The sequence below is a fragment of the Oncorhynchus nerka genome, linkage group LG12 (assembly GCF_034236695.1).
Source record: "Oncorhynchus nerka isolate Pitt River linkage group LG12, Oner_Uvic_2.0, whole genome shotgun sequence".
Classification (NCBI taxonomy): Eukaryota; Metazoa; Chordata; class Actinopteri; order Salmoniformes; family Salmonidae; genus Oncorhynchus; species Oncorhynchus nerka.
Genome location: NC_088407.1, coordinates 17,616,835 through 17,644,832, shown reverse-complemented (window position 1 = coordinate 17,644,832; position 27,998 = coordinate 17,616,835). Strand labels below are relative to the sequence as shown.

Here is a 27,998-nt window from a genome sequence, read left to right as displayed (position 1 = left end):
AATCTTTTCAATTGTCTTTATTCAGTCAGTGCAACAAACTAGGAGTGACCAAAAACACTTTTTTTCCAACATGTTTGTTGCAAATTCAAAACACTTTTTGCCAACGACGTTTGCATTCAAGGCATTCCTTGTGTTTGTGTGTCCGAGGAACCATGAACAATACAATTAAAATGTAAATAAAGTGCTTAAAAAAAATCACTGTTAAAAATAAGTCCAAAATATACATAAACAATGCAATTATGAGTTACTTTGGTCTGAGTGGAAATAATAAATTAATTTCAAATCACAAAGGAAAGGAATGGAAATGTTATGACAACTTTTTGTCTGACAAAGGGAACAATGGAAATGTTATGACAACTTTTTGTCTGACAAAGGAAAGGAATGGAAATGTTATGACAACTTTTTGTCTGACAAAGGAAAGGAATGGAAATGTTATGACAACTTTTTGTCTGACAAAGGAAAGGAATGGAAATGTTATGACAACTTTTTGTCTGACAAAGGGAACAATGGAAATGCATTTGGAATGGGGCTGTTTTTCAAGGTAAATAAAAACAAATGAAATAAATCATGATAAACAAGATAATAACGGAGTCAATCACCACCTTCCGGAGACACCTGAAACCCCACCTCTTTCAGGAATACCTAGGATAGGATAAAGTAATCCTTCTCACCCCCCTTAAAAGATTTAGATGCACTATTGTAAAGTGGCTGTTCCACTGGATGTCTTAAGGTGAACGCACCAATTTGTAAGTCGCTCTGGATAAGAGCGTCTGCTAAATGACTTAAATGTTAAATGTAAATAATAGCCAAGCCTACATCCTCTACTCTACTATGGGTTGACAGTTACAGTGCATTCGGAAAGTATTCAGACCCCTGGACTTTTCCCCCATGTTGTTACCTTACAGCCTTATTAAAAAAACAGTCCTCATCAATCTACACATAATACCCCATAATGACAAAGTAAAAACAGGTTTAGATTATTTTGCAAATGTATTAAAAAAACAAAAACAGAAATACCTTATTTATATAAGTATTCAGACTCTTTGCTATGAGACTCGAAATTGAGCTCAGGTGCATATTGTTTCCATTGATCATCTTTGAGATGTTTCTACAACTTGGTCCACCTGTGGTAAATTCAATTGATTGGACATGATTTGGAAAGGCACACACCTGTCTATATAAAAGGTTCCACAGTTGACAGTACATGTCAGAGCAAAAACCAAGTCATGAGGTCAAAGGAATTGTCCGTAGAGCTCCAGGCCAGGATTGTGTCGAGGCACAGATCTGGGGAAGGGTATTAAAACATTTCTGCAGCATTGAAGGTTCCTAAGAACAGTGGCCTCACTCATTCTTAAATGGATGAAGTTTGGAACCACCAAGACTCTTCCTAGAGCTGGCCGCCTGGTCAAACTGAGCAATCAGGGAGAAGGGCCTTGGTCAGGGAGGTGATAAAGAACCCGATGGTCACTCTGACAGAGCTCAAGAGTTCCTCTGTTGAGAGAACCTTCCAGAAGGATAACCATCTTTGTAGCAATCCACCAATCAGGCATTTATGGTAGAGTGGCCAGATGGAAGCCACTCCTCAGTAAAAGGCACATGGCAGCCCGCTTGGAGAGAAAAGGCACCTAAATGACTCTCACCATGAGAAACAAGATTCCCTGGTCTGATGAGACCAAGATTGAACTCTTTGACCTGAATGCCAACCTTCACGTCTGGAAGAAACCTGGCACCATCCCTACGGTGAAGCATGGTGGTGGCAGCATCATGATGTGGGGATGTTTTTCAGCGGCAGGTACTGGAGAGACTAGTCAGGATCGAGGGAAAGATGAACGGAGCAAAGTACGGACAGATCCTTGATGAAAATTTGCTCCAGATGGCTCAGGACTTCAGACTGGGGGAAGGTTCACCTTCCAACAGGACAACAACCAAGCACACAGCCAAAACAACACCGGGAAAAGTCTCCAAATGTCCTTGAGTGGTCCAGCAAGAGGCCATGCTTGAACATGTTTGGAGAGACCTGAAAATAGCTCTGCAGTGACACTCCCCATCCAATCTGACAGAGTTTCAGAGGATCTGCAGAGACTCTAGGTTGTAATCGTTGCCAAAGGTGCTTCAACAAAGTACTGAGTAAAGGGTCTGAATAGGTTTTTCTAAAAAACTGTTTTTGCCTTGTAATTATTGGGTATTGTGTGTAGATTAATTAGGGGGGAAAAACAATGTAATCCATTTTAAAATAAGGCTGTAACCTAACAAAATGTGGAAAAAGTAAAAGGGTCTGAATAGTTTCCGAATGCACTGTATCTATCCAATATAACACAGAGGGTCTTCTTTAATGGAAATGTGGTATTCTGCAAGGCAGCTGTCTCGGTCCTTTACTGTTCTCTATTCTTTACCAATGATCTATCACTAGCCTTAAACAAAGTCTGGAATCAACAACAACAAAAAATGTCACATGCTTCGGAATAAAAAAGGTGGAGACTAACAGTGAAATTAAAAAAGGTGGAGACTAACAGTGAAATGCTTATTTACGGGTCCTTTTCCAACAATGCAATGAGTTTTTTTAAATCAGAAATAAAAACAAAAAACAAACACGATAATAGCAAACTACATCCTCTACTCAAGTCTCTTATGTCCTTCTTGACAAGATATAGAAATGAACAAAGGATACACAAGAAAGTAGTTTGTGTCCAGGGAAAATGAGGCATACCACTCAGTAGACAGATTGTTTGAAATGTCCCCACCGAATATCACATTGTCTTTTACATCGGGAATAGATACCTCTTGGCCATTCCTATTGGTTTATGAACCAGAAAATACAATGAAAATACAATATACATCCAGTGTTTTAGGCTCATTCAGAAGCATACAACACACACACACACACACACACACACACACACACACACACACACACACACACACACACACACACACACACACACACACACACACACACACACACACACACACACCACCATCGTTCATAACACAAATGGAAAGAGTTGAAAACATCTACAGGGACTGACTTTAAATAATGCACTATTCTGGATTACCCAAGAGGACTAAATCCCTAATAATAAGGTCAAGTGTGAATGACCTCAACGATCAACAGGCTCAACCAGTCAACGCTTTAACAGCTGTGAACCACAGTGGCAGGTTATGTCCCAATTCTCCACCCTTCTCCCAAAATGTGCACTTGCACAATTTCCCGGCTTGGATGTGAAAGTATTGGATTGGAGAGAGTTTCCACCATTGTTAAATCCATTAGTCTGTAGGTTGTATAGGGACGCAAAGGAAAGACAAAATGACTGAAAAGGATGCAGGATTATTCCCTATCATGGAGTGTGTACTAATATGTAGTGTACTAAGGAGATGAGATGTTAGATTTTTAAGCTGACAAAATAAAATAATCAAAATCAGACAAATACACTTAGCATAAACACAAAATCAGACAAATACACTTAGCATAAACACAAAATCAGACAAATACACTTAGCATAAACACAAAATCAGACAAATACACTTAGCATAAACACAAAATCAGACAAATACACTTAGCATAAACACAAAATCAGACAAATACACTTACAAAATCTCTGATAGCCAGTGTAAAGACTAAATATTAAACGTTTTAAATTCAGTCTAGAGACTGTGGCCCTTAGTCACTAAACTACAACACATTGTAACAAGAATGAAACCACAGTTTTTCCACAATGACACCGAACTCAGCCCATTCTCTGGGTCATCCTGGTGCTTTTGTTGAAGCTAAAATCCTTAGTTGCTACATCAATTTTGTTTAACTTATGAATTATATACACCCATTGATTCTTGAAGAATATTATAAATGCCTCACGAGCAGCTGCCGTACCCCATCAGAACCCAAAATATAAGTTTGCTTCCAAACATTCGAGTAAAACAATGTAAACAAAACACTGTACAGCCTCAAAACATGGCTAAATTATAATGTTGATATCATAGAAGGTCAGTCCTTGCATCCATAGCTCTGTCTATAACAGTGGTTACATCACTCCAGGCCTATCCCAAAGCTTTTTACAAAAACAGAGGCGGAGTAGAGCTTGTTATTGCTTGACTCAAGGACTCTAGCTTTAACATGCAAAGTTTTACATCAAACATGTCGCATGCAGAACAGTGTTAGTCAGACAATATATTAAAAGTTTATTAATTAACCAAACCCTGTGAATTTCACGTTAAATGGCAGCCCAAATATTACTGCAGATCTAGCTCGCCACCCAATGTTTTTTGGTGTAAAACAGTTATTTACATATTTAATTACACACCAAGACATAAAACAAGGAATAAAACAGAATGTTGAAATAATAGTAAAAAAAAAAGAAAAAATAATTGTGTGGAAAGTAACTCCTCCGGTGTCTTGAAATGATGTGGATCATGTAGAGTAAGTCATTCAGTGTGGTGACTGTGGTCTGTATTTTTGTGTGAAACAGTTTTTGTGTTTTGTTTCAGGTTGGATGAAATGCTCAATGAGAAATGTCCCCCCCCCCCCCTCTAAATCTCCCATTACATCTCTTATTTCCTCTCTACCTCATTCTTCCAACCCTCCCTCCCTCTCCCAGTCTCTTCCAAGTTCCAGTACCAATACCTTACACTCTCTCTTGGCGATCTTATCCAGTGAGAGGACGGGGCGTTCGGGGGGAAGGTAGAGGGGTCGACCCACTGGAGATCCCACTGGAGGAGTGATGGCCCGGCGCTCCATAACACTGCCCGTCCTGGAACACACACACGGACAGATACAGACAGACGCAACAGACAGGCACACACACAAGATGGGGATGATTAGGAGAGAGTTCAAAGAGTCTGAGAGCGGTCAGGGAGGCACTGCCAGAACGTGGGGATTACAGTATGGTTGGGTGTGCGTGTTTGACTGAATGCTAATGTGTGTGTGTCTACGTGTGTGTTCTGCCTTCAAGTTAAATCTAAAAGGGGAATATACACTTGCTGTTTTTCCTCCCCGATCTATACAACCTACTGTACATTCTCAAAGTGAATGAGAACTACATACCTACGTAATCAAAACACCTTTGTTTTATTCATTTTTTAAAATTCATTATTCGTTTTATTCATTTGTAAAATGTTCTATAAATGTTAATAATTTTTTGAAAATGTGGAGTAGGTTAGGTTGTGTAGATCGGTAGGGAAGAAAATGTAATGTATTCCTATTTAGATTACATTTTAAGGCAGCAAGACTTTCACTAGCGACTGTATATACGCGTCAGTGTCTCCTACCTCATAAGATGTGACCGTGAGGGTTGTTGGTGAGAGAAGCTCTGTGACCGTCCCATACTCTGTCTGTCCAGCAGGTCTCTAACAGCAGGGCTGGAGGGAGAGTTGTGACGGGACAGGGACAGAGACATGGGCCTGGCCTCAGCAGGGGGGTTGGAACAGGACGCTGTGAACTGGAGCTTCAGCTTCATGTGCTGGCTTAACTGGAGAGGAAGAGGAGGGTGAGTGAGTAATGTTTGGTAAGACCAGACAAGACCAGTCTGGACCAGACCAGACAGGGAGTGTGAGTGAGTAATGTTTGGTCTGAGAAACGACAGACGGACGGACAGACAGACAGGAAGTGAGTGTGAGTGTGTTGGTACCTCAAACAGTCCTGCCTTGAGAATCTGGAAGGCAACTGTGAAGGAGAGGGTGGATCCTTTCCGACACTGTCCCAAGTTGTTGAGGGGGGAGTGACACACCACAGAACTCGCTGACGGGTCCTCCTGCCGACCACGTCCTGGGGGGAGGAAGGAAGAGAGGATGGTGTTTAGTTTAACCAAGGAGAGAGCAATATAATATAACCTAAAGTCATTCTGTTCCTTTGGTATGTAGTCAGTTAGTTAGGGGCTTTGTTACAAATCATGACTGGATGTTAGACAGGATTCACCCCTCATCTACCACTACACATCTCCCTCCCTCCCTCCCTCGTAACAACCTCTCCCTTGTAACAAACCTTTTTCGCTTTCCTCCATCTTCCAATCTCTCTCTATCACTCTTTTCCCCCCTCCATAATGATTATCTCTTCTCACCTTCGGGTGTCCAGACCAGGCGTACAGCCAGGAAGTCCTGCAGGTTGTTGAGGAGGGTGTATTTGACCCGGAAGTGTTCCAGCGGCCTCACGGAACTCTGACAAGAAGCTGTCATCACCAAACGGGGGCGGTCCAGTCTCACGCTGGGTAGCTGGTAGTGGGTCGAAATGTACCTGGGGAAGGGAAGTGAAGAAGGTCAAATCAGGTAATAATGGGGGAGGTATATTTGGACAGATAATAGAGTTAATGAAGAGTAGTTATTATGGGGTAGTTCCAACAAATACTGGGTGTACACTTATCTTGTGAAGGGAAGGCTTGTAGTTATGCTTGTAGTTATAATAGGATAGTTACAGTGCATTCGGAAAGTATTGGGACCCCTTCCCACATTTAGTTACGTTACAGCCTTATTCTAAAATGGATTCAAATACTTTTTTCCCCTCATCAATCTATACACAATACCCCATAATGACAAAGCGAAAACAGGATTTTCGAGATTTTTGCAAATTTATAAAAAATTGATTGAAAAAAATACCTTATTTACTTAAGTATTCAGACCCTTTGCTATGAGACTCGAAATTGGGCTCCTGTTTCTATTGATCATCCTTGAGATGTTTCTACAACTTGATTGGCGTCCACCTGTGGTAAATTCAATTGATTTGGAAAGACACGCACCTGTCTATATAAGGTCCCACAGTTGACAGTGCATGTCAGAGCAAAAACCAAGCCATGAGGTCAAAGGAATTGTCCATAGAGCTCCAGGACAGGATTGTGTCGAGGCACAGATCTGGGGAAGGGTATAAAAACATTTCTGCAGCATTGAAGGTCCCCAAGAACACAGTGGTCGCCATCATTCTTAAATGGAAGAAGTTTGGAACCACAAAGACTCTTCCAAGAGCTGGCTGAATGGCCAAACTAAGCAATCGGGGGAGAAAGGCTTTTGTCAGGGAGGTGATTAAGAACCCGATGGTCACTCTGACAGAGCTCCAGAGTTCCTCTGTGGAGATGGGAGAACATTCCAGATGGACAACCATCTCTGTAGCACCACCAATCAGTAAAAGGCACATGACAGCCCGCTTGGAGTTTGCCAAAAAGGCACCTAAAGGACTCTCAGACCATGAGAAACAAGATTCTCTGGTCTGATGAAACCAAGATTTAACTCTAGCAAGCAATGGCAATCATGTATTTTCTTACCGAGATGACTGTTCTAAAACATGTTCTTGGGTTTAAAATAATCCATACTGAAACTTTCAGATGAAGGTTGTGTGAATTAAATATGGTCAATTGCTTTCATGAGCTTTTTCTCTCACTGCCCTGAGTTTAAGACAAGGGTTTAGCCATCTTGGAATTAAGAACATTTCCAATAATCTTTTTGCGAAAGGAGAAACATAAGAAATAGCACAAGAACATTTCCTAGAACCTTCTTGAGGAATAGCACCGTTGCTTAACCCTCTTCTCGCGTCTTTAGTTAAAGGAAAAAAATGGCAGTTAAGAGGAAATAAGAAGGTTTTGTGAATCCGGCCCCTGGGCCTCCTGAGTGGCGCAGCAGTCTAAGGCACTGCATCGCAGTGCTAGAGGCATCATCACAGACCCGGGTTCGATCCCGGGCAGTATCCCAACCGGCCGTCATTGGGAGTCCCATAGGGCGGCGCACAATTGGCCCAGCGTCGTCCGGGTTAGGGGAGGGTCTGGCGGGGGGGCTTTACTTGGTTCATCGCGATCTCTAGCGACTCCTTATGGCAGGCTGGGCGCTTGCAAGCTGACCCCGGTCATAAGTTGAACGGTGTTTCCTCTGACACATTGGTGCGGCTGGCTCCCAGGTTAAGCGGGTGGGTTTTAAGAAGCACGGTTAGGCGGGTCATATTTCGGAGGACGCATGACTCGACCTTCACCTCCCGAGCCCATTGGGGGGTTGCAGCGATGAGACAAGATCAAAACTGTGGAGAAAAAGAGGGTAAAATAAAAACATTTAAAAATAGACCTACCTGGTAAATGGAAGCTTAGAGGTAGACCATTGCAGCACAGCCACCAATGGAACCTCCAGACCCTAAAGCAGAAAGAAAAACACATTCCTCAAATGATCTCACACTAAAGCCGGTTGTACGCGACACAAAGAAAAAATATATATAATAACTTGCTGAGCGATGGTCTTGCCAACATAGTGGTGCGCACACTAAACAATGTGGCACACTAAACAATGTGGCACACTAAACAATGTGGCACACTAAACAATGTGGCACACTAAACAATGTGGCACACTAAACAATGTGGCACACTAAACAACGTGGCACACTAAACAACGTGGCACACTAAACAACGTGGCACACTAAACAACGTGGCACACTAAACAATGTGGCACACTAAACAACGTGGCACACTAAACAACGTGGCACACTAAACAACGTGGCACACACACTAAACAATGTGGCACACTAAACAATGTGGCACACTAAACAATGTAGCACACTAAACAATGTGGCACACTAAACAATGTGGCACACTAAACAATGTGGCACACTAAACAATGTGGCACACTAAACAATGTGGCACACTAAACAATGTGGCACACTAAACAATGTGGCACACTAAACAATGTGGCACACTAAACAATGTAGCACACTAAACAATGTGGCACACTAAACAATGTGGCACACTAAACAATGTGGCACACTAAACAATGTAGCACACTAAACAATGTGGCACACTAAACAATGTGGCACACTAAACAATGTGGCACACTAAACAATGTGGCACACTAAACAATGTGGCACACTAAACAATGTGGCACACTAAACAATGTGGCACACTAAACAATGTAGCACACTAAACAATGTGGCACACTAAACAATGTGGCACACTAAACAATGTGGCACACTAAACAATGTGGCACACTAAACAATGTGGCACACTAAACAATGTGGCACACTAAACAATGTGGCACACTAAACAATGTAGCACACTAAACAATGTGGCACACACACTAAACAATGTGGCACACTAAACAATGTGGCACACACACTAAACAATGTGGCACACTAAACAATGTGGCACACACACTAAACAATGTGGCACACACACTAAACAATGTGGCACACACACTAAACAATGTGGCACACACACTAAACAATGTGGCACACACACTAAACAATGTGGCACACACACTAAACAATGTGGCACACACACTAAACAATGTGGCACACACACTAAACAATGCGCACACTAAACAATGTGGCACACACACTAAACAATGTGGCACACTAAACAATGTGGCACACTAAACAATGTGGCACACTAAACAATGTGGCACACACACTAAACAATGTGGCACACTAAACAATGTGGCACACTAAACAATGTGGCACACTAAACAATGTGGCACACTAAACAATGTGGCACACTAAACAATGTGGCACAGATGGGGGTCACACGCTACAAGATTCTTCACTTGGTCGTAAGGATTGTCGATACCACGCCGTCTCGCCAAAACAACGATGTGATTAGATTTAACGTAGCTACAATGAGCTGTGGCTCAAAGCAGCCTCAAATATCTTCAGTCAGACATTAACGCTTGCCATACAATGCAATCTGAAAGTATTCAGACCCCTTGACTTTTTCCAAATGTTTTCATTTTACAGCCCCAATTGTTTTTCTCCCTCATCAATCTACACACAATACCCCATAGCGACAAAGCAAAAACTATTTATAAGAAATAAAAACTGAAATATCACATTTACATAAGTATTCAGACCCTTTACTCAGTACTTTGTTGAAGCACCTTTGGCAGCGATTACAGCCTCTAGTCTTCTTGGGTATGATGCTACAAGCTCGGCACACCTGTATTTGGGAAGTTTCTCCCATTCCTCTCTGCAGAGCCTCTAAAGCTCTGTCAGGTTGGATGGGGAGCGTCGCTGCACAGCTATTTTTAGGTCTCTCCAGAGATGTATTGGGTTCAAGTCCGGGCTCTGTCTGGGCCACTCAAGGACATTGTGGTGGTGAAATTACAATATTATGTTATAATACTGTTATTTCATCAAATGTTAATTTTATGCAACAGAATAGGGTTCTTAGAACTCTATTGTGTCTGTGTGAACTAAGAGTGGGCCTCTGCGGCTTAATGCTAAGAGTAGATTTACGTTGCCTTAGGTGATAAACCTAACAAGCCACATTCCATTCATGTGAGGGAAATTGCTCTGCTCTGACTGGAAGGCACTGGGGAGAGATGGCTCGGGTTGAGAGGAACCTCGTTTTGGGGGCCAAACCCTGTTTTTCATCCAATGAGAACAGTCTTCACAGCAGATACTGTCTGCTATAAATTATTCATTTATTTCATACAAATCCTAACCTTGTGACCAATTCCACACATCTGTTGTTTGTCATCTAGACTAAGCGGGTGTATCTTTGCCATATAAAAGATGTTGGTATTTCTTGTGTCGGGGCTCTCAACGCAACATTCAAGAGTGTTGTGTCGACCAGCCATCGTTATTGCAGAGCACTCACATGAATCACCTGTGTGTGTGGTGTGACATGCAATTCTTATTAATAAGTGAATAAAGATTTTGTTTAACTCGGACTCGGAAAAGTTTGTGTCTCCTCATTTGACAATAAAGAAATAACCACCACAACATTCAAAGACCTGTCCCGAAGCCATTCCTGCGTTGTCTTGGCTGTGTGCTTAGGGTCGTTGTCCCGTTGGAAGATGAACCTTCGCCCTAGTCTGAGGTCCTGAGCGGTCTGGAGCAGGTTTTCATCAAGGATCGCTCTGAACTTTGCTCCATTCACCTCTCTCATGATTCTGACTAGCCTCCCAGTCCCTCCCGCTGAAAAACATCCCCACAGCATGATGCCGCTGCCACCATGCTTCGCCGTAGGGATGGTGCCCGGTTTCCTCCGGACGGGACGCTTGGCATTCTGGCCAAAAAGTTCAATCTTGGTTTCATCAGACCAGGGATTCTTGTTTCTCATGGTCAGAGTCCATTAGGTGCCTTTTGTCAAACTCCAAGCGAGCTGATGTCAAGCAAAGAGGCACTGAGTTTGAAGGTAGGCCTTGAAATACATCCACAGGTCCACCTCCAATTGACTCAAATTATGTCAAGTAGCCAATCAGAAGCTTCTAAAGCCATGACATAATTTTCTGGAATTTTCCAAGCTGTTTAAAGGCATAGTCAACTTAGTGTATGTAAACTTCTGACCCACTGGAATTGTGATACAGTGAATTATAAGTGAAATAATCTGTCTGTAAACAATTGTTGGAAAAATAACTTGTCATGCACAAAGTAGATGTCCTAACCGACTTGCCAAAACTATAGTTGGTTAACAAGAAATTTGTGGAGTGGTTGAAAAACAAGTTTTAATGACTCCAACCTAAGTGTATGTAAACTTCCGACTTCAACTGTATCAAGCCAACATATTGAATTGAATAACATTGGTTGTGAACTTCAGAGCTGTAGCGATTTGACACTTTGGCTTTGGTTAAATGCAAGTACAAACACATAATAGTAGTAGTCATCACTCCTGCTCTTGTCTACACATCCTGGGTGAAGCGAAACACTCATCATCTCACTGTTTTCTTCTCTGGCGAGCTCTCATTGGCTATTGCTTGTCACCGTTTTCAAAACGTGTTGTTTCACACTACACGAGCATTGCAGATTTCATGCAGATAAAATCAAACATGTTTGAAAATATTTGGGACGTCTGGGACTCCTCAAAGACGAGATCCGTAAGATTGTGTCTCTGACCCGCTCACATTAAACGAGTGTCAGTGATAGCTGCGTGTCCCGAGTAGGAAATGGTAGATTGTGTCTCTGCCCTGCTCACATTAAACGAGTGTCAGTGATAGCTGCGTGTCCCGAGTAGGAAATGGTAGATTGTGTCTCTGCCCTGCTCACATTAAACGAGTGTCAGTGATAGCTGCGCGTCGAGAGTAGGAAATGGTAGATTGTGTCTCTGACCCGCTCACATTAAACGAGTGTCAGTCATAGCTGCGCGTCCTGAGTAGGAAATGGTAGATTGTGTCTCTGCCCCGCTCACATTAAACGAGTGTCAGTGATAGCTGCGCGTCCCGAGTAGGAAATGGTAGATTGTGTCTCTGACCCGCTCACATTAAACGAGTGTCAGTGATAGCTGCGCGTCCCGAGTAGGAAATGGTAGATTGTGTCTCTGCCCCGCTCACATTAAACGAGTGTCAGTGATAGCTGCGCGTCCCGAGTAGGAAATGGTAGATTGTGTCTCTGCCCCGCTCACATTAAACGAGTGTCAGTGATAGCTGCGTGTCCCGAGTAGGAAATGGTAGATTGTGTCTCTGCCCTGCTCACATTAAACGAGTGTCAGTCATAGCTGCGCGTCCCGAGTAGGAAATGGTAGATTGTGTCTCTGCCCCGCTCACATTAAACGAGTGTCAGTCATAGCTGCGCGTCCCGAGTAGGAAATGGTAGATTGTGTCAGTGATAGCTGCGCGTCCCGAGTAGGAAATGGTAGATTGTGTCTCTGCCCTGCTCACATTAAACGAGTGTCAGTGATAGCTGCGTGTCCCGAGTAGGAAATGGTAGATTGTGTCTCTGACCCGCTCACATTAAACGAGTGTCAGTGATAGCTGCGTGTCCCGAGTAGGAAATGGTAGATTGTGTCTCTGACCCGCTCACATTAAACGAGTGTCAGTGATAGCTGCGTGTCCCGAGTAGGAAATGGTAGATTGTGTCTCTGCCCTGCTCACATTAAACGAGTGTCAGTGATAGCTGCGCGTCGAGAGTAGGAAATGGTAGATTGTGTCTCTGACCCGCTCACATTAAACGAGTGTCAGTCATAGCTGCGCGTCCTGAGTAGGAAATGGTAGATTGTGTCTCTGCCCCGCTCACATTAAACGAGTGTCAGTGATAGCTGCGCGTCCCGAGTAGGAAATGGTAGATTGTGTCTCTGACCCGCTCACATTAAACGAGTGTCAGTGATAGCTGCGCGTCCCGAGTAGGAAATGGTAGATTGTGTCTCTGCCCCGCTCACATTAAACGAGTGTCAGTGATAGCTGCGCGTCCCGAGTAGGAAATGGTAGATTGTGTCAGTGATAGCTGCGTGTCCCGAGTAGGAAATGGTAGATTGTGTCTCTGCCCCGCTCACATTAAACGAGTGTCAGTGATAGCTGCGCGTCCCGAGTAGGAAATGGTAGATTGTGTCTCTGCCCCGCTCACATTAAACGAGTGTCAGTGATAGCTGCGTGTCCCGAGTAGGAAATGGTAGATTGTGTCTCTGCCCTGCTCACATTAAACGAGTGTCAGTCATAGCTGCGCGTCCCGAGTAGGAAATGGTAGATTGTGTCTCTGCCCCGCTCACATTAAACGAGTGTCAGTCATAGCTGCGCGTCCCGTAGGAAATGGTAGATTGTGTCAGTGATAGCTGCGCGTCCCGAGTAGGAAATGGTAGATTGTGTCTCTGCCCTGCTCACATTAAACGAGTGTCAGTGATAGCTGCGTGTCCCGAGTAGGAAATGGTAGATTGTGTCTCTGACCCGCTCACATTAAACGAGTGTCAGTGATAGCTGCGTGTCCCGAGTAGGAAATGGTAGATTGTGTCTCTGACCCGCTCACATTAAACGAGTGTCAGTGATAGCTGCGTGTCCCGAGTAGGAAATGGTAGATTGTGTCTCTGCCCTGCTCACATTAAACGAGTGTCAGTGATAGCTGCGCGTCGAGAGTAGGAAATGGTAGATTGTGTCTCTGACCCGCTCATTAAACGAGTGTCAGTCATAGCTGCGCGTCCTGAGTAGGAAATGGTAGATTGTGTCTCTGCCCCGCTCACATTAAACGAGTGTCAGTGATAGCTGCGCGTCCCGAGTAGGAAATGGTAGATTGTGTCTCTGACCCGCTCACATTAAACGAGTGTCAGTGATAGCTGCGCGTCCCGAGTAGGAAATGGTAGATTGTGTCTCTGCCCCGCTCACATTAAACGAGTGTCAGTGATAGCTGCGCGTCCCGAGTAGGAAATGGTAGATTGTGTCAGTGATAGCTGCGTGTCCCGAGTAGGAAATGGTAGATTGTGTCTCTGCCCCGCTCACATTAAACGAGTGTCAGTGATAGCTGCGCGTCCCGAGTAGGAAATGGTAGATTGTGTCTCTGCCCCGCTCACATTAAACGAGTGTCAGTGATAGCTGCGTGTCCCGAGTAGGAAATGGTAGATTGTGTCTCTGCCCTGCTCACATTAAACGAGTGTCAGTCATAGCTGCGCGTCCCGAGTAGGAAATGGTAGATTGTGTCTCTGCCCCGCTCACATTAAACGAGTGTCAGTCATAGCTGCGCGTCCCGAGTAGGAAATGGTAGATTGTGTCAGTGATAGCTGCGCGTCCCGAGTAGGAAATGGTAGATTGTGTCTCTGCCCTGCTCACATTAAACGAGTGTCAGTCATAGCTGCGCGTCCCGAGTAGGAAATGGTAGATTGTGTCAGTGATAGCTGCGTGTCCCGAGTAGGAAATGGTAGATTGTGTCTCTGCCCCGCTCACATTAAACGAGTGTCAGTGATAGCTGCGTGTCCCGAGTAGGAAATGGTAGATTGTGTCTCTGCCCCGCTCACATTAAACGAGTGTCAGTGATAGCTGCGCGTCCCGAGTAGGAAATGGTAGATTGTGTCTCTGCCCCGCTCACATTAAACGAGTGTCAGTGATAGCTGCGCGTCCCGAGTAGGAAATGGTAGATTGTGTCTCTGCCCCGCTCACATTAAACGAGTGTCAGTCATAGCTGCGCGTCCCGAGTAGGAAATGGTAGATTGTGTCAGTGATAGCTGCGTGTCCCGAGTAGGAAATGGTAGATTGTGTCTCTGCCCCGCTCACATTAAACGAGTGTCAGTGATAGCTGCGCGTCCCGAGTAGGAAATGGTAGATTGTGTCAGTGATAGCTGACATTAAACGAGTGTCAGTGATAGCTGCGCGTCCTGAGTAGGAAATGGTAGATTGTGTCTCTGACCCGCTCACATTAAACGAGTGTCAGTGATAACTGCGTGTCCCGAGTAGGAAATGGTAGATTGTGTCTCTGACCCGCTCACATTAAACGAGTGTCAGTGATAGCTGCGCGTCCCGAGTAGGAAATTGTAGATTGTGTCTCTGCCCCGCTCACATTAAACGAGTGTCAGTGATAGCTGCGCGTCCCGAGTAGGAAATGGTAGATTGTGTCAGTGATAGCTGCGTGTCCCGAGTAGGAAATGGTAGATTGTGTCAGTGATAGCTGACATTAAACGAGTGTCAGTCATAGCTGCGCGTCCCGAGTAGGAAATGGTAGATTGTGTCAGTGATAGCTGCGCGTCCCGAGTAGGAAATGGTAGATTGTGTCTCTGCCCTGCTCACATTAAACGAGTGTCAGTGATAGCTGCGCGTCCCGAGTAGGAAATGGTAGATTGTGTCAGTGATAGCTGCGCGTCCCGAGTAGGAAATGGTAGATTGTGTCTCTGCCCTGCTCACATTAAACGAGTGTCAGTGATAGCTGCGCGTCCCGAGTAGGAAATGGTAGATTGTGTCTCTGCCCCGCTCACATTAAACGAGTGTCAGTGATAGCTGCGCGTCCCGAGTAGGAAATGGTAGATTGTGTCAGTGATAGCTGCGCGTCCCGAGTAGGAAATGGTAGATTGTGTCTCTGCCCTGCTCACATTAAACGAGTGTCAGTGAAAGCTGCGCGTCCCGAGTAGGAAATGGTAGATTGTGTCTCTGCCCCGCTCACATTAAACGAGTGTCAGTGATAGCTGCGCGTCCCGAGTAGGAAATGGTAGATTGTGTCAGTCATAGCTGCGCGTCCCGAGTAGGAAATGGTAGATTGTGTCTCTGCCCCGCTCACATTAAACGAGTGTCAGTGATAGCTGCGCGTCCCGAGTAGGAAATGGTAGATTGTGTCTCTGCCCCGCTCACATTAAACGAGTGTCAGTGATAGCTGCGCGTCCCGAGTAGGAAATGGTAGATTGTGTCTCTGACCTGCTCACATTAAACGAGTGTCAGTGATAGCTGCGTGTCCCGAGTAGGAAATGGTAGATTGTGTCTCTGCCCCGCTCACATTAAACGAGTGTCAGTGATAGCTGCGCGTCCCGAGTAGGAAATGGTAGATTGTGTCTCTGCCCCGCTCACATTAAACGAGTGTCAGTGATAGCTGCGCGTCCCGAGTAGGAAATGGTAGATTGTGTCAGTCATAGCTGCGCGTCCCGAGTAGGAAATGGTAGATTGTGTCTCTGCCCCGCTCACATTAAACGAGTGTCAGTGATAGCTGCGCGTCCCGAGTAGGAAATGGTAGATTGTGTCTCTGACCCGCTCACATTAAACGAGTGTCAGTGATAGCTGCGCGTCCCGAGTAGGAAATGGTAGATTGTGTCTCTGCCCCGCTCACATTAAACGAGTGTCAGTGATAGCTGCGCGTCCCGAGTAGGAAATGGTAGATTGTGTCTCTGACCTGCTCACATTAAACGAGTGTCAGTGATAGCTGCGTGTCCCGAGTAGGAAATGGTAGATTGTGTCTCTGCCCCGCTCACATTAAACGAGTGTCAGTGATAGCTGCGCGTCCCGAGTAGGAAATGGTAGATTGTGTCTCTGCCCCGCTCACATTAAACGAGTGTCAGTCATAGCTGCGCGTCCCGAGTAGGAAATGGTAGATTGTGTCAGTGATAGCTGACATTAAACGAGTGTCAGTGATAGCTGCGCGTCCCGAGTAGGAAATGGTAGATTGTGTCTCTGCCCCGCTCACATTAAACGAGTGTCAGTGATAGCTGCGTGTCCCGAGTAGGAAATGGTAGATTGTGTCAGTGATAGCTGCGCGTCCCGAGTAGGAAATGGTAGATTGTGTCTCTGACCCGCTCACATTAAACGAGTGTCAGTGATAGCTGCGCGTCCCGAGTAGGAAATGGTAGATTGTGTCAGTGATAGCTGCGCGTCCCGAGTAGGAAATGGTAGATTGTGTCTCTGCCCCGCTCACATTAAACGAGTGTCAGTGATAGCTGCGCGTTCCGAGTAGGAAATGGTAGATTGTGTCTCTGCCCCGCTCACATTAAACGAGTGTCAGTGATAGCTGCGCGTCCCGAGTAGGAAATGGTAGATTGTGTCTCTGCCCCGCTCACATTAAACGAGTGTCAGTGATAGCTGCGCGTCCCGAGTAGGAAATGGTAGATTGTGTCTCTGCCCCGCTCACATTAAACGAGTGTCAGTCATAGCTGCGCGTCCCGAGTAGGAAATGGTAGATTGTGTCAGTGATAGCTGCGTGTCCCGAGTAGGAAATGGTAGATTGTGTCTCTGCCCCGCTCACATTAAACGAGTGTCAGTGATAGCTGCGCGTCCCGAGTAGGAAATGGTAGATTGTGTCAGTGATAGCTGACATTAAACGAGTGTCAGTGATAGCTGCGCGTCCTGAGTAGGAAATGGTAGATTGTGTCTCTGACCCGCTCACATTAAACGAGTGTCAGTGATAACTGCGTGTCCCGAGTAGGAAATGGTAGATTGTGTCTCTGACCCGCTCACATTAAACGAGTGTCAGTGATAGCTGCGCGTCCCGAGTAGGAAATTGTAGATTGTGTCTCTGCCCCGCTCACATTAAACGAGTGTCAGTGATAGCTGCGCGTCCCGAGTAGGAAATGGTAGATTGTGTCAGTGATAGCTGCGTGTCCCGAGTAGGAAATGGTAGATTGTGTCAGTGATAGCTGACATTAAACGAGTGTCAGTCATAGCTGCGCGTCCCGAGTAGGAAATGGTAGATTGTGTCAGTGATAGCTGCGCGTCCCGAGTAGGAAATGGTAGATTGTGTCTCTGCCCTCCTGCTCACATTAAACGAGTGTCAGTGATAGCTGCGCGTCCCGAGTAGGAAATGGTAGATTGTGTCAGTGATAGCTGCGCGTCCCGAGTAGGAAATGGTAGATTGTGTCTCTGCCCTGCTCACATTAAACGAGTGTCAGTGATAGCTGCGCGTCCCGAGTAGGAAATGGTAGATTGTGTCTCTGCCCCGCTCACATTAAACGAGTGTCAGTGATAGCTGCGCGTCCCGAGTAGGAAATGGTAGATTGTGTCAGTGATAGCTGCGCGTCCCGAGTAGGAAATGGTAGATTGTGTCTCTGCCCTGCTCACATTAAACGAGTGTCAGTGAAAGCTGCGCGTCCCGAGTAGGAAATGGTAGATTGTGTCTCTGCCCCGCTCACATTAAACGAGTGTCAGTGATAGCTGCGCGTCCCGAGTAGGAAATGGTAGATTGTGTCAGTCATAGCTGCGCGTCCCGAGTAGGAAATGGTAGATTGTGTCTCTGCCCCGCTCACATTAAACGAGTGTCAGTGATAGCTGCGCGTCCCGAGTAGGAAATGGTAGATTGTGTCAGTCATAGCTGCGCGTCCCGAGTAGGAAATGGTAGATTGTGTCTCTGCCCCGCTCACATTAAACGAGTGTCAGTGATAGCTGCGCGTCCCGAGTAGGAAATGGTAGATTGTGTCTCTGACCCGCTCACATTAAACGAGTGTCAGTGATAGCTGCGCGTCCCGAGTAGGAAATGGTAGATTGTGTCTCTGCCCCGCTCACATTAAACGAGTGTCAGTGATAGCTGCGCGTCCCGAGTAGGAAATGGTAGATTGTGTCTCTGACCTGCTCACATTAAACGAGTGTCAGTGATAGCTGCGTGTCCCGAGTAGGAAATGGTAGATTGTGTCTCTGCCCCGCTCACATTAAACGAGTGTCAGTGATAGCTGCGCGTCCCGAGTAGGAAATGGTAGATTGTGTCTCTGCCCCGCTCACATTAAACGAGTGTCAGTCATAGCTGCGCGTCCCGAGTAGGAAATGGTAGATTGTGTCAGTGATAGCTGACATTAAACGAGTGTCAGTGATAGCTGCGCGTCCCGAGTAGGAAATGGTAGATTGTGTCTCTGCCCCGCTCACATTAAACGAGTGTCAGTGATAGCTGCGTGTCCCGAGTAGGAAATGGTAGATTGTGTCAGTGATAGCTGCGCGTCCCGAGTAGGAAATGGTAGATTGTGTCTCTGACCCGCTCACATTAAACGAGTGTCAGTGATAGCTGCGCGTCCCGAGTAGGAAATGGTAGATTGTGTCAGTGATAGCTGCGCGTCCCGAGTAGGAAATGGTAGATTGTGTCTCTGCCCCGCTCACATTAAACGAGTGTCAGTGATAGCTGCGCGTTCCGAGTAGGAAATGGTAGATTGTGTCTCTGACCCGCTCACATTAAACGAGTGTCAGTGATAGCTGCGTGTCCCGAGTAGGAAATGGTAGATTGTGTCTCTGACCCGCTCACATTAAACGAGTGTCAGTGATAGCTGCGTGTCCCGAGTAGGAAATGGTAGATTGTGTCTCTGACCCGCTCACATTAAACGAGTGTCAGTGATAGCTGCGCGTCCCGAGTAGGAAATGGTAGATTGTGTCTCTGACCCGCTCACATTAAACGAGTGTCAGTGATAGCTGCGCGTCCCGAGTAGGAAATGGTAGATTGTGTCTCTGACCCGCTCACATTAAACGAGTGTCAGTGATAGCTGCGCGTCCCGAGTAGGAAATGGTAGATTGTGTCAGTGATAGCTGCGCGTCCCGAGTAGGAAATGGTAGATTGTGTCAGTCATAGCTGCGCGTCCCGAGTAGGAAATGACATGGGAATTTTGTCTCCAATCTCAAAAACTAAATCCGGGCCAATCGGGTTAAGTATGATATTATAGTCTGGAATGTATCTCACTGACAGAGATACTCACTTCACTCCTCTTTATGTTACAAACTGGGACTATTTCAGTTGGTATTACATTCTCCTTTCTCTCCGTGAGAGAATCTCTCCTTGCCTGCTTTTGAAAAAGGTTGAAGGTAACCGAGGAGAGGAGCCGAGAAGAGGAAACATAGAAACAAATGTGCTTGTGTGAAATGAGACATCTGCACTCGCACATCAACATTTTCTAGATAAAAGGATAAGTAGCATATAGATTTTAAATGTGTGCTTGCTTCTCTCATTCCAGAAAACAACAGCCGATTCAAAGGGGGAGTGGCCGTTGTTTAAACACTTCTGCACTAGCCTCCATTGAGGATACACCTGTGCATCCTCTGCCGAAGTAGGTTATCATGGTGGTGAGCACAATCCTCCGTTCTCCTACTAACGAATTGACACTCTCCACGACTATTACCCACTTATCGGTTTCAGGGAAGGAGTCGAGGATAGACTTTTGCCCAATTGAGAATCTCCCCCACTCTCACCTCGCTGGACTCTTCCTCTGGCTGGTCTCTGAGCTGCAGCTGAAACAGGAAGTTCTGCTCCTCCAGGGCAGAGAGCATGCTGGGAAGGTGGGAGGAGCTACTGTTCATTCTGTGGAATGATGCCATGGTAACCTCCGCTGATTGGTGGCTGCAGACAGGTAGTATAAAATGTTGTGGTTACAAAATGGTTACAAAAAGTGGCACTTTTAAAAAAAAAATTTTACAGCAGTTTTACATTAAATCCTAATGGTTAAGGTTGGGACTGTAATTACCAGACATTGTCCACGAGGAGTACAGAGCCATCAGGCATCATGGGGAGGTAGGACGCGTTGAAGTTAGGAAGAACCCTCACGTTCCTAACACACACCTCCTCCTGGGAACTGGAGTTTAATACTGGGGAGAGGGGGAAAGAGGTGGAGCGGGGAGCGAGAGAGGTGGAGCGGGGAGCGAGAGAGAGGTGGAGTGGGAAACGAGAGAGAGGTGGAGCGGGGAGCGAGAGAGAGGTGGAGCGGGAAACGAGAGAGAGGTGGAGCGGGGAGCGAGAGAGAGGTGGAGCGAGAGAGAGGTGGAGCGGGGAGCGAGAGAGAGGTGGAGCGGGGAGCGAGAGAGAGGTGGAGCGGGAAACGAGAGAGAGGTGGAGCGGGGAGCGAGAGAGAGGTGGAGCGGGAAACGAGAGAGAGGTGGAGCGGGAGCGAGAGAGAGTGGAGCGAGAGAGGTGGAGCGGGAGCGAGAGAGAGGTGGAGCGGGGAGCGAGAGAGAGGTGGAGCGGGGAGCGAGAGAGAGATGGAGCGGGCAACGAGAGAGAGGTGGAGCGGGAAACGAGAGACAGGTGGAGCGGGGAGCGAGAGAGAGGTGGAGCGGGGAGCGAGAGAGAGATGGAGCGAGGAGCGAGAGAGAGGTGGAGCGAGGAGCGAGAGAGAGGTGGAGCGAGGAGCGAGAGAGAGGTGGAGCGAGGAGCGAGAGAGAGGTGGAGCGGGGAGCGAGAGAGAGGTGGAGCCGGGAGCGAGAGAGAGGTGGAGCCGGGAGCGAGAGAGAGGTGGAGCGGGGAGCGAGAGAGAGGTGGAGCGGGGAGCGAGAGAGAGGTGGAGCCGGGAGCGAGAGAGAGGTGGAGGCGGGGAGCGAGAGAGAGATGGAGCGGGGAGCGAGAGAGAGATGGAGCGGGAAACGAGAGAGAGGTGGAGCGGGGAGCGAGAGAGAGGTGGAGCGGGGAGCGAGAGAGAGGTGGAGCCGGGAGCGAGAGAGAGGTGGAGCCGGGAGCGAGAGAGAGGTGGAGCCGGGAGCGAGAGAGAGGTGGAGCGGGGAGCGAGAGAGAGGTGGAGCGGGGAGCGAGAGAGATGTGGAGCGAGAGAGAGGTGGAGCGGGGAGCGAGAGAGAGGTGGAGCGGGGAGCGAAAGAGAGGTGGAGCGGGAGCGAGAGAGGTGGAGCGGGGAGCGAGAGAGAGGTGGAGCGGGAGCGAGAGAGGTGGAGCGGGGAGCGAGAGAGAGGTGGAGCGGGGAGCGAGAGAGAGGTGGAGCGGGGAGCGAGAGAGAGGTGGAGCGGGGAGCGAGAGAGAGGTGGAGCGAGAGAGAGGTGGAGCGGGGAGCGAGAGAGAGGTGGAGCGAGAGAGAGGTGGAGCGGGGAGCGAGAGAGGTGGCGCGAGAGAGAGGTGGAGCGGGGAGCGAGAGAGAGGTGGAGCGAGAGAGAGGTGGAGCGGGGAGCGAGAGAGGTGGAGCGAGAGAGAGGTGGAGCGGGGAGCGAGAGAGAGGTGAAGCGAGAGAGAGATGGAGCGGGGAGCGAGAGAGAGGTGGAGCGAGAGCGAGGTGGAGCGGGGAGCGAGAGAGAGGTGGAGCGGGGATCGAGAGAGAGGTGGAGCCGGGAGCGAGGTGGAGCCGGGAGCGAGAGAGAGGTGGAGCCGGGAGCGAGAGAGAGGTGGAGCGGGGAGCGAGAGAGAGGTGGAGCGAGAGAGAGGTGGAGCGGGGAGCGAGAGAGAGGTGGAGCGAGAGAGAGGTGGAGCGGGGAGCGAGAGAGAGGTGGAGCGGGGAGCGAGAGAGAGGTGGAGCGAGAGAGAGGTGGAGCGGGGAGCGAGAGAGAGGTGGAGCGAGAGAGAGGTGGAGCGGGGAGCGAGAGAGAGGTGAAGCGAGAGAGAGGTGGAGCGGGGAGCGAGAGAGAGGTGGAGCGAGAGCGAGGTGGAGCGAGAGAGAGGTGGAGCGGGGAGCGAGAGAGGTGGAGCCATAGGACAATATTTAAACACATACACAAACCCCACATCCCATTAAAGTAATAGTGCAACATTTTGGCAACCGAGTGCAGTTTCTCTGTGTGCAGTTTGAAGGAAGTTGAAGGTAGTTTCAGGGGCCATTGCTAACTACAGTTAGTGCAAGTCTATAGGAACTGCTAGCATACGACCTTCAACTTCCTTCAAACTGCACACAGAGAAACTGCACTCGGTTGCCAAAATGTCGCACTATTCCTTTAATGGGACGTGGATGTTGTAAGTGGGGTTTGTGTATGTATGTAGAAACATAAAAATGGTATCCATGAGTTCATCTGTGTCTGGGTAAGTAGAAAAAAGGGTTTACACTGCCTTCAGAAAGTATTCACACCCCCTTGACCTTTCCACGTTGTTGTGTTACAGACGGAATTTGAAATGGATTGAAATTGAGATTTGTTTTTGTCACTGGCCTACATACAATAATGATGTCAAAGTGAAATGATGTTTCTCAAAATGTGTACAAATTAATTAAACATGAAAAGCTTAAATGTCTTAAGTCAATAAGCATTCAACCCATTTAGTTATTGCAAGCCTAAATAAGTTCAGGAGTAAAAATGTGCTTAACAAGTCACGTAATAAATTGCATGGACTCACTCTGTGTGCAATAATAGTGTTTAACATGAATGTTGAATGACTACCTCATCTCTGTACCCACACATACAATTATCTGTAAGTTCACTCGGTTGAGCAGTGAATTTCAAAACAGACCAGGGCGGTTGTCCAATACCTCGCAGAGAAGGTCACCCATTGGTAGATGGGTAAAAAAAAATCAAAAGCAGACATTGAATATCCCTTTGGTGGTAGTTGCATCAAAAAAAAAGGCCAAATCCTAAAGGAAACCATGGGTCAGTCTGCTTTCCACCAGACACTGGGGGATGAATTCACCTTTCAGAAGGACAATAACCTAAAACACAAGGCCAAATCCTAAAGGAAACCATGGGTCAGTCTGCTTTCCACCAGACACTGGGGGATGAATTCACCTTTCAGAAGGACAATAACCTAAAACACAAGGCCAAATCCTAAAGGAAACCATAGGTCAGTCTGCTTTCCACCAGACACTGGGGGATGAATTCACCTTTCAGAAGGACAATAACCTAAAACACAAGGCCAAATCCTAAAGGAAACCATAGGTCAGTCTGCTTTCCACCAGACACTGGGGGATGAATTCACCTTTCAGAAGGACAATAACCTAAAACACAAGGCCAAATCCTAAAGGAAACCATGGGTCAGTCTGCTTTCCACCAGACACTGGGGGATGAATTCACCTTTCAGAAGGACAATAACCTAAAACACAAGGCCAAATCCTAAAGGAAACCATGGGTCAGTCTGCTTTCCACCAGACACTGGGGGATGAATTCACCTTTCAGAAGGACAATAACCTAAAACACAAGGCCAAATCCTAAAGGAAACCATGGGTCAGTCTGCTTTCCACCAGACACTGGGGGATGAATTCACCTTTCAGAAGGACAATAAACTAAAACACAAGGCCAAATCTACACCGGAGTTACTTACCAAGAAGACAGTGAATGTTCCCGAGTGGCCGAGTTACAGTTTTGACTTAAATCTACTTGAAAATATATGGCAATGAAAATGGTTGTCAAGCTATGATCAACAACCAATTTGACAAGAGCTTGAAGAATTATGAAAAGAATAATGGGCAAATGTTGCACAATTAAGGTGTGGAAAGTTCTTAGAGACTCACCCCAAAAGACTCACACCTGTTATCGCTGCCAAAGGTGCTTTTAAAAGTATTGACTCAGAGGTGTGAATACTTATGGAAATTAAATATTTCTGTAATTTATTTTCAATACATCTGCAAAAATGTATTCACATGTTTTTCTTTCTCACTTTGTCATTATGGGTTATTGTGTGTAGATGGGTGTGAAAATATATATATTTCATACATTTTTAAGTCAAGATGTAACACGACAAAATGTGGAATAAGTCAAGGGACATGAATATTTTCGGAAGGCACTATAGTTGCCACACTATCCCTTTAAGACAATACAGGGTCATTTCAGAGGGTCCTCTTACTATATAGTGTAAACACACGCACACACACATAACACGCACGCACGCACAAGCCATTACACTTCTGAGCTATTGCATAACACTGTAATAACACTGTGGCAGCGAGGATAAAGTACTTGATTTGTCATACTTTGCTCTCTGTTGCTGTTACTGTTAACAAACCAAGACTGTGTTAGCATAACCACTAGCTTAAGCACTTTGTTTTCAAACAGGAAGTAACATAACATAAATATGCCATTGATCAGATGCTTTTTTCCAAAGCGACTTACAACAGTGAGTGCATAAGTCTTTCATATGGGTGTGGCCTAAGTGGGAACTGAAATCCACAACCCTAGCATTGCAGGTGCCATGCTCTACCAATTGAGCCACACAGGACCAATCATGAATCTTCATTTGGCACTCCTCAACTAGGGCATTACCCAAGCTGCTACTGTACTTCTAGAATTAAAACAATATTCAAAATTCGTAAAGTTGGCCCAACTCTCTATATACATGGCTCTGATTAATTCCAGTGAATGAACAGGATTTTACACACACACACACACACACACACACACACACACACACACATACACACTGTTTCAATCTTTCCTTTATTCAGAAGTCAGGAGCTCTTAGCTCTGCTTCAGAGCAGGGTGAGCAAATCTGAGAATAGAAAACACCCAATGAGTCTAGGGTTAAGAAGAAATAGTGTGAGCCCATTCTAAATCCACAAACAGCCCCCTACCATTTCTAGGCTTTAACTAGGGTCCAGAGTGTTTCTCGTTCAGTGTAACTAGGGTTCAGAGTGTTTCTCGTTCAGTGTAACTAGGGTCCAGAGTGTTTCTCATTCAGTGTAACTAGGGTCCAGAGTGTTTCTCGTTCAGTGTAACTAGGGTCCAGATGGTTTCTCATTCAGTGTAACTAGGGTCCAGAGTGTTTCTCGTTCAGTGTAACTAGGGTTCAGAGTGTTTCTCGTTCAGTGTAACTAGGGTCCAGAGTGTTTCTCATTCAGTGTAACTAGGGTCCAGAGTGTTTCTTGTTCAGTGTAACTAGGGTCCAGATGGTTTCTCATTCAGTGTAACTAGGGTCCAGAGTGTTTCTCGTTCAGTGTAACTAGGGTCCAGAGTGTTTCTCGTTCAGTGTAACTAGGGTCCAGAGTGTTTCTCGTTCAGTGTAACTAGGGTCCAGAGTGTTTCTCGTTCAGTGTAACTAGGGTCCAGAGTGTTTCTCGTTCAGTGTAACTAGGGTCCAGAGTGTTTCTCGTTCAGTGTAACTAGGGTCCAGAGTGTTTCTCATTCAGTGTAACAAAGTTTAACCTCCCCAGCTCCCTACCTTTGAGAAGGGTCAGGTGCTTCCCGGAGACGGTAATCTGTTGACATTTCACAGTCGGAGGAGGAAGAACACTCAGGGTGGTGCTGACTGGACAGAGAGGGGGAAGGAGGGGGAGAGAGAGAGATATTTGTCATAAAAAATACATTCAAAAACTATTCTGTACAATATTTAATTGAATGCAAATATGATATATTGAGTTTTTTGAATTTCAAAGGCATGTGTGTGTTTGTGTGTACCCTGGGCCTTGAAGGTGTTGAGGTCCTGTCTGAAGGTGTGTGTGGGACTCCTCAGCTGTAGGATGGTGAGGTAACCATGTTCCCTGATCTCTGCCTTCTCCTTCTCCTGCTTCCACACTGTCACTACGATCTGACATAGACAGGAATGCACAGGTTATGGCGAGGTTATGAACATGAATAGTCACTACGATCTGATCACACATACACACACTCTCACCTTGACCTTGAGCGTGTTGACGTGGAGTTTGTCCAATGAGACGGTCAGAGGGAAGATGACCTCATCGTTCAGTACCACTGGCTTGTCCATGGGTGACTAGGATAGAGAGGAGGGCACAAGTACACACACACAGAAATATTATATCATTTTCTATTGTTCATGGGTGACTAGGAGAGAGAGGACGAGACAGAAAAACTATGTTATATGTATGTGTGTGTGTGTCTGTGTGTGTGCCACACAGAGAGAGATTATGTAAACAATGGGCTCTCAAAAAGAAAGGAGGAGGATTTATTTGGACTATAGATCCTTGATACGGATGTGAGTCACTACTGTTATCCACTCTCCCACACAAGCAGTGTATGATGGACAAACAGGATCTTTCACAAAAGACATGGGAAATGAAAGTGTGGTTGAGTGCCACAAATACAACAATCCATTCCCATTGTTTTGCCCACATTGACTATCATAGTGGGTGTTATCTTGCAGCGTTGCCAACACCTCAAGGTACATTTGTTTGGCTATGAGCTGCGGTGTTATGAGAGGTGGTATGACTTCTCTGAAAATATGACTGGGTTGTTTTTGTCTGTCTGCACTGGCACTGCGCGGGCTTCATAACAGGCAATGGTGAGAAAATACTCCACAAGCCCTGCGCTCTCTCTCTCTCAATGTCAAGTTCGGACAAATTGAAACAGTGCCGAGGCTCGCATGCTTGAGGCGTCTCGCCGACATGTACAGCAGATCACAATAACAAGTTACCATAGTCAGAGTGAGACAGTGTTTTGGCTTGTTGGGTCAGTGCATGCAGGAGGTTGAAAAAGGTATGGTTCACTGTAGTTGTGGTTTACATGTGTGATTCTGCTGCACTCTTATCAGCTCAGGAAATGTCAGCACTTCCTATTTCACACAAGAGGTGTACACGTAGCCTATTATAAAATACAATAAACTGGCCATGTTTATAGTCCACTTACGGACCCTTCTTTCCCTTCCACTTATCACCAGACTGTTATTATTTATTTCATATTACCTGCATCGGTGCCCGCCGATACTGCCGCCCATCACTCCCCGTGTTATTGTGAATGAGAAGCGGCTTGCATTCTCTGAAGCCTCGGTTCCTGGACTCCCTTCTGCCTATATGGGCTGTACCCGCAGCAAAGTCGACCTCGTCGGGGTCCTCGTCTGCACCGTCGTCGCTGTAGCTTCTCTGGAACTCGTGGGGGTGAAGTTGGGAGCGATGTCGGCTCTCGCCAGGGCACACACTTGCTACAGCGGAGAGGGACCCTACCAGCTCCTTCCAAGCCCGGGTACCGCAGTCACTATCCCCGTTTCCCTTTGTCCCGTCCGAACCTGACCTTTCATCTCTGGACCGCAGGACCAACAAGAACTGCACGGTCTCACCGAGATAGAGGTGACTGCGACGGGGGAGAGTTCGGTATTTTGACGGGTCGGAAAGGTCCGTGATGGGAACAGCAGGGAAATACATAAAATACTCGCATTGCGATTCCATCATTAGAACCATTGCTAACGTTAGCTAGCTTATTTACCCGGTTATTGCCACATACAAACAAGCTAATACGATTCACAACCCTCTTGGAATTATAGTCTCCGTTTATGACCAGCGTCGACAGCTGGCCTATTTTCTATAAATATATTATCAATAATAAACATTTAAAATCCAATTCATTGTGGCCATCAGTCGATGAACCTGCAACCGACTCTTCACTTTGCAATGTGCTTCAGT

The 27,998-nt window shown here is 46.4% G+C and overlaps 1 protein-coding gene across 1 annotated transcript; it reads right to left on the bottom strand.

Moving 5' to 3' along the window:
* Positions 1–2: 2 nt before the first annotated feature.
* On the bottom strand, positions 3–27,997 carry LOC115137885 (trafficking protein particle complex subunit 14-like). The gene is made up of 11 exons (XM_029674167.2): positions 27,285–27,997; positions 26,261–26,356; positions 26,044–26,173; positions 25,808–25,894; positions 20,484–20,604; positions 20,212–20,359; positions 8,033–8,094; positions 6,051–6,223; positions 5,622–5,758; positions 5,263–5,462; positions 3–4,745 (listed from the first exon to the last, which is right to left on the bottom strand). Exons 1-11 carry the CDS (start codon positions 27,774–27,776, stop codon positions 4,562–4,564), a joined length of 1,830 nt encoding a protein of 609 aa, XP_029530027.1. The 5' UTR covers positions 27,777–27,997; the 3' UTR covers positions 3–4,561.
* Between the last annotated feature and the right edge of the window lies 1 nt (position 27,998).

Coding starts and splice junctions, on each gene's coding strand:
- LOC115137885 (XM_029674167.2), bottom strand. CDS start 27,776: ATGGTTCTAATGATGGAATCGCAATGCGAGTATTTTATGTATTTCCCT. Junction 20,360..20,483: donor CTCCTCGTGGACAATGTCTG/GTAATTACAGTC, acceptor ACCTGTCTGCAG/CCACCAATCAGCGGAGGTTA. Junction 4,746..5,262: donor TCACGGTCACATCTTATGAG/GTAGGAGACACT, acceptor TGTGTGTTCCAG/GACGGGCAGTGTTATGGAGC.